Genomic DNA, 11,084 nt, shown 5'->3' with positions numbered 1-11,084 from the left:
ACTCAATCAAAAGATGTATAGAGGAATTTGGAGGAAAGATCAAAGCCAAATAATTGTCGTATATAACGTTTGGAAAAATTTACATATAGCTACAATATTCTCAATCACTATCGAGATAATCAAAAGTCTATACGTTTAAAAAAATATTAGAAATATATCGCACAAATATAGATAGAACTGTACGTATACGCGTCTTAAGTCGAGATGAAGATCATCACCGTTGCAAGAACGAGCTGTTTTAAACTGCTATCCTGAAAAGTATTCTTATAACGAACAAAGTGAGATTGAAAGAAAGAGGATAACTCCGTATGTAACGACACTGTTCGAAGCATCAAGTATTTACGAAAGAACAAGAAAACATTACGTGAAAAAACAAGAAAAAGAAATGTTTTATCACTGCAATCTCGTTTTGTTGTAGAAAGGCAAAACGAGCGAATTAACAATTATAGCAAAAAATATTAATAGATTTGGCAATTTTTTTCTCTCATCGATTATTTCTTATTAGCCTATACATGTACATGAACACATTAATTACCTCTAAATTATTATTTTATGGAATAAAAATAAACCAGAATATATAATTCTTAAAGAATTAATTAATAACTACCTCGCTTTTTCTGCAAGCGATAGACGAATAATTCTATAACTAATATCTTAAAAAATAAGGAACAAAAATTTGTAAAAAGAAAAACAAAAATTTTTCAAAAAATCGGAAATATTGTTTACTGCCTCAAATCGAATTAGCGCAAGACATAAAAACTGCATTGGCAGCGTTCAAACTAGCGTTAGATCTTTTCAGCAACGTCAATCACTAAATCGTCACAGTGTGCGGATTGGGGCGAATCCTCGGCTACATCGGCGGACGACCGTCGGTGGGGGCCACCAGCATGTCGCAGTCCGGATCAGGTGGACTGAACGACGCTCAAGGACAGAGCCAAGCTGGACAAACAATGGACAGTCAACAGACAACTTGCCAGAACGGTCGTGCTGAGCCACTCACTGACATCATAAAACAGGATTTATCTAACGGTTTCGAAAATCGAACGATGGATTACGAGAGGTTTACCCAAGAGAGGGCACAACATACTTCAGTTACTGGGCAAGTTCAGGACCAACAGTCACAGTCGGTTTCACAACAGCAGCAGCAACAACATCAACTAGCGCATCCGATAGCACAGTATCCGTCAGGAAGAAGGCAATCCGTAGGATTACCGGAAGATAAACATCCTTCAACGGGTCAACTGCCGCCCCCGCAATATGCTCCAGACAAAAACAACGCGGATAGAACTCAGCACATGTCTCAAACCAGCACTCAGACGGTACCAGTGCAAGTGCAACCGCAGTTTGCACCTGATTATGATCAAAATCAATATCCGCAGATACGAGGGCAATTTGAGGCCAGGTCGCAAATCTATCCGCAAACGCAATATTCCGATAGAGCTGGTTACGTGACAAGAGATGTCACTTATCGTGATCCGAATCTCTATAGTCAGAGTGGTACAACCAATCCGATGTTCACTGGACAGGGTCAATACGTAACGGTTCAACATGGCTCACAGATACCTTCGCAATCTGCTAGTCCGCAGCCACCTTATTATTCGGGTGTAGTCGTGCCACAGCCACCGACTGGTTACGCTCAATTCAGTACTCAGCCACAATATCCTTATAGTCAATATCCGCAAACGGTCATGAACGCTGTACCGTACAATCCACACTCCGGTATCTATCCGGCTCAGCAATATCCCGGTCAACAATCGCCGAATCCACAGAGATTTTCCCAAGAAATCGGCCAATATCAGACGCAACCGATCATTCAACCAATCGCTCAAAATGTGACCCATGGAATCGCTATCCAGACGACGGAGCGACCTTGCCGAGGACCAAAACCGATGGTGCCGCCTCGTGGCAATTCGAAAATCACTACTCATGATCCTGGACATAGAAAGTCTGCTAGCGTTGACGTACCTGCATTACAAAAAGCGAAATATGAGTCAAACCCGACTGCTCAACAGGATTCGATTCATCGTAGCGATGGCGCCATTATTGTGACGGGCACATCAACCGGTCCAGACGGTTCGGATAGAAGATATTTAACCACGATTAATCAAAATCCTAGGACAAGACAGGATGGTTTATACGTGGATACTAATGGTGATCAGCCAGGCAGAGAGAAACTAGTCGATACAATTGCCACCGAGTGCGGTTTATATGTCTCCAGATCGGAACATAGGAAATCTGTATCTGTCGATGTGACTACTAGCTTTCAAAGACGTAACGATACGATAACTTTTACATTTCCTGGTGATGGTAATCAAGAGATTATGTCGGGAAGGAAACCTGCGACTGTAGTAGATGCAAAGAGAATCGAGACTAATCAAATGTTCCCCGCTGAACAAAGAAGACTAGATGCGAGTCTGCGTGTATCACCAATGGCGTTTGATACGAGACAAGAAAACAGAAAGAGCATAGGAACCGACAGAAAATCCGAATGGGGCAATGTGAGTCCGAATCAAAGAAATGTCATCCCTCCAGAGAATAGACGCTCGGATTATTTTGAGGAGCACCGAAGATCACCTATGAATTTAGAAGGCAAAAGAATGGAGGATGTAAGGAGATCGCCTATGCCATTTATGCCGATTCGTGAAACGTCTGTTGATCGTGCTGGACAGAAAAGTCCTTCTTTTGTTAGCCAAAACTTCGAGAAAACTAGACAAGAGTTAGCAATCTGGGCAGAGCAACGTCAACGGCAAGAACATGAAAGAAACATAATACAAGGTCCAATATTTACGACAAGTCCTCGTTCTCGTAACCCGTCAGAGGAAAGAAGGGATATCAGATCAATTCATCCTCCGGATGATCGCAAAGAATCTAGAATGTCTCAATCCGCCTTTCAACCTCTTCCTAATATTAGTCAAAGCACTATAATGGAGCAACGTCGACATCTAAGACATGTTAGCGCCGATCTGACAAAACATATGGAACTCTCGAGAAAAGATTTTGACGAGCAACCTATTACAGGTTCCGTAGTAAATCTTGGCTCGGTAGTCAGTACTGCTTCATCGCAGAGAGCTAGTCCGAACCTTTGTCACCAATACCCAGCCCTCAGCGAAGCAAAATTAGACACAAAGGCCATGTTAACTGTGGTAACTGATTTTGGCGAGTCGACTACCAGCAAACCAATTGATCAAATAGATCATATAATTCACAGTCACCGTAAAAGTCATAATTCCTCATCTAACTTGCTCACTCATAGTAAGAGCCAGATGGAAAGCTTACAAAATACATTAGAGAATCAGAGTGAGAAATCAGATTCTCTTCACGCTCAACAACAACAATTACAGAATCAACAGAGTCTCGATTTAATCTCTGAAAAGCTAAGCCAGTTTGAGCGTCAGCAGAGCGATCTTCAAGCTAAGTTGCAATGTCTTCAGAATCAGAATCAGATTCTGGACAAAGTGGCGCAATTTCAGCATCAACAGAGCGATCTCCAAGCTCGATTCCAAAGTTTACAGAACCAAAGTCAATTGAATGATAAAGTTCATAAAATACCTAGCGATTTTGTGCAACTTCCGTTGACAAGCGATACCCATCAAGTTCAAGCGAATCCTCTTTCAAATAATCAAGAACAGTCATCAGATAAATCTTGCTCAGCTCATCAACCAGTACATGGTCTTCACCAGACGCTTCTGACTACGTACTCACAGAACACCACTCTTCAAGCCTGCCAATCGTCCGTATGCGAGAAACTGACGTCTCGCGTACAACATGACATTTCCGATTCGAATTCCATTCAGATTCCAAACATGTCGCAAATGCCGTTACCATGCCTTCCGCAATTCGATCGTGCCGATGTGTCGCGTACTTCGTTTTCCCAGTTTCACCGACTTCAGTGCCAGATCGAGAGCCACGAGAGTGCTTCAACTACGAGTGCCAGTCTACCTGCTAGCTCCTTTACTGGTACGCTAAAGAAGATACCACCGGAGAAACCACCACGGACGTCCTTGATAGTGCAGTCACCAGAAGCCGAGGTAACATTTAAAAATTAGAAATACTTCTATTTGTGCTAATTGTCAAAAGCGAAAATTTTTTAAATCTACACATTTATTATTTTATACTTTATATTAAGCGAGTAACCATGATTTGCTAATTGCAATCACAAATTCTAATCTAAGTGTAAATAGCAATCCACTTTAACGTTTGTAGTCTCGCTGTAGTTAGATTCAAAATCTTTATGCAAATTTTGTGTTTGGATGTGTGTTCACGCGCGCGGCAAAAACTTTCTTTATACTATCTAGAATGTTGGAGAACACAAGCTCGGCTTGTGGCTGAAGAGATTGCGGCGAGTTGATGACGACGGATGGTGGAAGATAGAGATCTCCACTTGCAGTTTTTGTCGAGGCAGTCAAGTGGAATAAACTTGTTAGATATCAGATCTGATGTTGTCTTTGAAAACTTCGTTACGAGTCCTATGTACTTTTCACTCCATTTCCCGTGTCTGGTTTGTAATCTTGACGTTTTTGTCACAACTATGAAACTCACCAGCATCATCTGACAGTATTGTTATTCGATCATTCACAAATATTGAATAGCGAATGTTATATTTCCTTATTTTGGATAAATTGGCAAAATGGACATATCAGTTCTTTTTAGTTTTTGAGTTACTGCTTGTTGATAAAAAAATATAAGGTTATTTTATTTTCATAGAGTGAATAAAAGAAAAGTTATTTAAAAATAACGTAAATAAATCAGAGACATGTTCAATAAATCAATAATAGCCATTATTGATAATATACATATGATGTACATCTTTGTAAACCTAGTTATTAATCGCAATTGAGTACTTATTTACGAATAAGATTTTTATTGATTGTGTTACTGTACAGAATAATAGTTCTTTTCTAAATAGAATAAAAAAAATATGTTTATAGAACAAATTTATGTTTGTATATAACTAAAGACAAAAATATTATTATTTTAAATTGTATATAAATAAATGACAATTAAAGTTAATTAGAATAGTTACATTATATAATATTTTGTGCACTGATTGTAATTTGTTCCTCTGTTAAAATATAAGTGACTACATTATATTAATTAAACAATGGCACGTACAGTGACAATAGACATAGCACATCCATAGATGTATCTTGTTCTAGGATGTCATTTGATTATATCTTTTTCATTTGCTTTCTTTAGTGAGTAATCATTTGCAAAAAAATGCATACTACAGAAATGATATGTAGAGAAAAAACAATTTCATGTTGATATTATTTCAAGTACAAACAAAAAGCTTTTTTGAAGAAATATATTTAATATCTGTTTTATAAAAATATTTTATAAAAAAGAATAGATAAATAAATATATACATATTCTATATATATACTCGTATAATAAAATTAGATTGCTATAGTGAATTGATTTCACATATATGAAAAGTTTTGACATTTATGAAAATATGTATATTTTTTGCTTTAAATCGCAAGCTAGACAATAAGAAATTAAAAAGAATTTATGTTTCTGATCATTACTGTTGTAAAAAGTTGTCTTATCTAGCACCTGTGAATTATTATAAAATTATAATATACTGCCACACACATCGTTAATACTTATTTCTTTTCTTCGTACTTTTCTCGATTAAGTAAATTGCAACAAAATTTACTAATATGCAATAACAATATTGATTTCTGTTACTGAATTGTTTATTAATAATGTAAACAAGTTTATAATTCTGAGATTCTAACACGTTTGCAAATGGATACTCATTTTTTTTTTCAGGTAATATCGAGGACGTATGTATGCGCGTGTCGAGGTATTCTGTCTCTATCGAATTCCTTCCATACCTTCATTTCTATCTAACATTCCACCTATACCCTCCTTCTATGTGTAGGATGTCAGTGCTCCCTGCTTTCGACCAACGAATGGAAATTCTATACGGTTTGATACATTCATCTCTCGACCAAGCTCGATTCTATGAAAGCATCGTTATCGAGGAGCGGGCTTTTCAAAAATCATTTCTTCCAGGAATTTATTTACACAGACTCGTTTCACATTCGCTGACATATAAATCTGGTTTTACAATTGTCGAATAACGTAGACTCATATGTTTGTACTCCAATGTATTTTTATGAAATCATGTAAAATTGTAATATACTCAGTTATCGAAATATTTATTACAAAACATTTACTCGATTATTTTTTTACACATTGAAATCATTAACTATAATGCAATTCTTTAAAATAAATAATAAAGGAACAGTTAGGAGAAAGTGAGAAAATTGCGAATACGGGATAAATGCAAATAATACTATTACAATATATTAGAGTAGTTATAATCTTTCATTTCTTGTATCCAACAATAATCTCATATGTACTCAGTATCACACTATAATACGTGATTGTGAAACGTATTATATGCTGTTTAAGATAAATATTATTATATTTTCGATGTCTTTGGTGCAAGAGATAGTATATGGAACACTTAAAGTAAATACTTAAAGGAAAGGTTAAATAAAGTTGACAATTATTTATCAATTATATAAGTCTTCAATCTTATAAAAGCTTTTTATTACTTTTATAGTTTTTATAGCAAAATAAGCTTTAAACTACAATAATTAACATTCATATTAAGAGAATTCTAAAGTTGTCTGTGTTACCGATTAAATTATATGATTTTTTGTTTATGAATTACTTTTTTTTATCTTTTATTGATTCGAAAATCGCGTTCTCTAGGATTAAAGTACGAGTATTAATACGTGTCTGTGAAGGTCTCTATAACAACAATAAAAAATTCCAGAATTGAGGTCTTCTTTACCATTCTTAGTCTAATATCGCGCTTTAGAGAGAGAGAGGAGGGGAGGGAGAGGGAAAGGGAGAGAGGGAGAGGGAGAAAGGGGTGAGGGAGAGAGAGGGAGAGAGAGGGAGAAAGAGGGAGAGGGGAGAGAGGGGAGAGAAAGAGGGAGAGGGAGAGTTAGGAAGGGGAGGGAGGGGGCGATGGATTGGGGGAGAGGAGGAAGGGGGAGAGGAAGGGAAAGGGAGAGGGAGAAGGAGAGGAACGGAGAGGGAGAGGAGGGAGAGGGAGAGGGAGAGAGAGGGAGAGGGAGAGGAAGAGAGAGGGACATAGAGAACTGTCATGTGACATTTGCTTCGTATAAAAACTGTGCAATCAGTATTTACGAAATAGTAGTCCATAGAGTGCACTAGTAGTGCACGAAACTCTTTAGGATCTTTTTAATAATATAAATTATAATTTTAAACAAAAAAAACTTCTGTCGCATTTTTATTGCACGCGGTGGATAATTCTGAACCGTAAGGGCTTTGCTTTTTTTATTTTTGTTTAAAAAGTTATAATTTATATTGATAATATTTGAATGTTAATTATTGTAGGTTAAATAAGTAAAGTATTTTCTTTAAATAAAGACTTCTTACGTACAATTGATAAATAAAAATTATCAATTTTATTTAATTTGTCCTTTAGATGTTAACAATTCCCCTATTTTCCTCTTCTTGTTAAAAACAAAATATAATAATTGAACCAAAACGGTAGATATTATATGCGGAAACAATTCATAATCAAGTATAATAAATTAAAATAATAAATTACTCAATAATATATAGCTCAAGAAAGCCTCCTTTGATTCTTAGGATATTTGAATTGTTAATTCTATTGAGCCGTTTATGTATTTTATTTTTTATTGTTAAAATACGATGAAATTTATTTACATAAAATATAAAAATTTATTTATAAATTATTTGTATGCGGGATTGATTCAATAAAGAAAAGAAGGTTCTTGATGAAGAATGAAAAAAGTATTTCATTTCAGTAACATGATAATTTATTAGACTTTAATCGCACCAAAACGGATAAAATTATTTCCCCCGCCTTAAACTTGTACTTTTTAAATCAAAGATCAAATTAAGTGGAGAAGTATTATGATCAACGGTTTACTATTAATTAAATATAAATTGTTTGTCATTAATTAAATATAAATGTTAGGAGTTAAATATAAATAGACACTTCACGTGTCGTGTATATCAATGATGAAACAACGTTGCAGGAATAAAATAGTGTTTAGAATGTTAAAGATAAAAGGATGAAAAAATCGAAAACAGACAATGAACTTTCCCGTAAAACTGAAAGCTTCGATATCTCTTTTATAACGTACTTCCCTTTACGATAGTATTATTCGGGACTTTATAAGCACCTACGAACTGGTTAACACGTATTCTCTGTTTCTCTGTTCGTGATTAAAAAAATCGGGGACAAGCGTGGATTGTTAAATTACATGACTTTAAAGTGTGTCAGCCACGTATAACAATTATAGTACCGTGACTGCATCCTAATACCTTTGTTCTGAAAATACTCTATTCCTCGAACATAGAAAAGCATACAATTGAAAAACTACGTGGCATAGAATCAAATAAGATCAATGCACTTGATAAATTGTTGAAATTTTTTAATTTGAATTTGCACAAAAATCTCGGATACTAACAGTCACCCAATAACCAAAGTATTTTTGTACTGTGCGCGGCCATAGAGTTTCCTGACATCCTGAACATGCGATGTATATTATTCGCACAAAACAAATATAATAGAAATTCTGATGAGAGTCAAACTTTGTTCTGTTAAATGTTTATCATGTTGTCATCAATTTTGCCAACGAGCGTGTATAATATCCGCAAACTCCTTTTTGTTTAAATTTTAGCTTCCAATTTTTGTGTTTCTATTACGCGATCAGTCTTGTTGTGCTTTTGTTTCGCCGGGGCGCGATCGCTATACCAATCGGTTGCGCGAGCTTTTACAATTCTGTAGTTACTCGTTAGCGAAGTTTTCGCGAAATTCCGAGCGTAACTTTTCATCGCCACTTAGCGGAGTACTTATAAATTGAGACAAATGATCTCGGTTTATTTGTGCCATCAGGTATTTACAAAGATCATTCGTGCGTGTGTGTGTGTGTGTGTGTATGTGTGTGTGTGAGGAGGAGATGAAAGAGAGAAAAGTATACTTTTATTCTACATATCCGTGGCAGAACATTTTTAGCTATAATTATTTTATTCCGATCTCAGATTATAAAATCGAACGTTTCTGTGTGTATACGGATTTGGCTTAAATTTCTTCTTCGCGCAATTTCACGAACGGCTATGCAAATAATTCGATTCTCATCGTAATTCATGATGATCCGATATGTGTTCTTATTTTTTAATCACCTTTCGCTCTCTTTCCCCTTCTTTCTCTCTCTCTCTCTCTCTCTCTCTCTCTCTCCCCCTCTTTCCTTTTTCCTCTTCTCTCTCTCTCCTCCCCTTTTTTTCTTTTTATTTCTCGATATTGTGTCGATTTTACTTTCTTCTTCTTCCTCTTTTTACATTAGGTCTCTGGTCTGTATTACACTTCTCTTATATGCACGCTGATTATTCAATTGCCATTAGTATATAAGATCTACAGTTTTTAATGTCGGTTCCAAACGGCGGATTTTTCGAGAGATGTTTCGGTAGGCAAGGACACTTTTGGTAGATTGCCGGCCCTTTCCGGGAGGAGACATGAGCGTAAATATTTTGGTTTCTACTGGGATTGAACCCGGGACCTCTGGCATGATAGACCAATGCGCTGTCTGCTCGTACGCCACGCTCGTACTCTTTTATTCTAATATGTTCAATATTTCGGAACGCGCACGTGCATGACTAATGGTCAATTTTACGAGAAATACAGTCGTTGTACTAAAACTCTTTGCTTCATAACACGATTTCAATGACCTTTAAAAAATTGTCATCGAAAAACTGCAAAATCTCTAGTAAGACCAAATATCACGGAAATTCTAGTTTTCAGTTCATTGTCGTTTGAATCAGGAAACATGAGTCTACATTAGCACAAAATGCTCGTTACGTAAAAGTATTACGGATGAGAGTTAAGCAGATTTAATGCGACATATATACAGGGATAAAACTTGGTTTACGTACGAGGTAAAAGAGAAAGTAATAACACTATGAAATGCTTGATGTACGAGATTTATTTTCCTTTGAACTTTATTTTTGGATTACAGGTTTTTCAAAATTTAATTAAATATAGAAGGAATAAATATTTACTAAAAATATAATTTTATAGTTTTTTTTATAATAATTTTCTGTTTAAATTTATTTACTAATAATTAATGAAATACAAGATAATTTTGCAATGCGAGTGCAATGTATATTCTCGTGCAACGAACACTAAATAGTATTATCAGTCGAAAATTTAGTCAAAAATATGCAAAACAAATAAATCGATTTGTGCTTACATCAATATTATCACAATTGATGAAACGCAATTTAATGTTGTGAAACAATAATGCAGAAATTATAAAGCAATAGTATGTATCTGTGTATTTATTATATGTTATATTGAAAATTTAAATAATGAAGAACTGCAGCAAATTTCAAAATTGTATCATCAGAAAAGTGCCGCAAATATAATGTTATTATTAATATTGTTACTGCTAGTATTGTTATTATAAATTATCATTATTGATACGATCAAAATGTTTCCGGTTATTATGCTAAGCAGGAAATATAAAATACGATCCTGTGAGTTAATTTATTCATACATTTGAAAACATACATGCAGATTGACACATTATTATTACATTCGACAAATTTCAGATGTTTCATTATCAGCACGTAATGATAAAATATCATGTGTTTTTTGTTAGTCTTGTATTAATTATTACAATTAGCATTGGTCACGATCTTTCGCGTTTTCCGGCTAATTTGTTTTCTGCGTACGCTCTTGGGAAATCGACGATATCGCCAGAAACGAGTGGTGTAACGAAAACACTAATTACAATTGCAAAACCACAGTCCGAAACAGTAGCTTAGCACGTGTAATCGCGAGCATCGAAGCACGTAATGGATTAATCAGGATTAAAATTTGATCAAAACCAGGGTCAAGTCAATTCATGCGAGAATAATTAACTATACATCTATTATTTTTCGTGTTCAATAATAATCATCCTCACCATTTCCTTGATTGCCTTTCAAAATTTTTAATTCTCGTAAATTTTCTCTACTATTGCGCAAGAAGTGAAATGTATATATATGTATTTATATATATATAT

The 11,084-nt window shown here is 35.2% G+C and overlaps 1 protein-coding gene across 1 annotated transcript in view; it reads left to right on the top strand.

Moving 5' to 3' along the window:
• Positions 1-887: 887 nt before the first annotated feature.
• LOC108757007 overlaps positions 888-11,084 on the top strand; it is a 293,512-nt gene continuing 283,315 nt past the window's right edge. Inside the window, exon 1 of the mRNA XM_018501233.1 lies at positions 888-4,028. Coding sequence (XP_018356735.1) covers positions 888-4,028 — 3,141 coding nt within the window. The remainder of the gene's footprint in view (positions 4,029-11,084) is intronic.

Source organism: Trachymyrmex septentrionalis, unplaced genomic scaffold (genome assembly GCF_001594115.1).
Source record: "Trachymyrmex septentrionalis isolate Tsep2-gDNA-1 unplaced genomic scaffold, Tsep1.0 scaffold131, whole genome shotgun sequence".
NCBI lineage: Eukaryota > Metazoa > Arthropoda > Insecta > Hymenoptera > Formicidae > Trachymyrmex > Trachymyrmex septentrionalis.
Note: the sequence above shows the minus strand (reverse complement) of the source record. Positions and strands in the feature narration are given on the sequence as shown.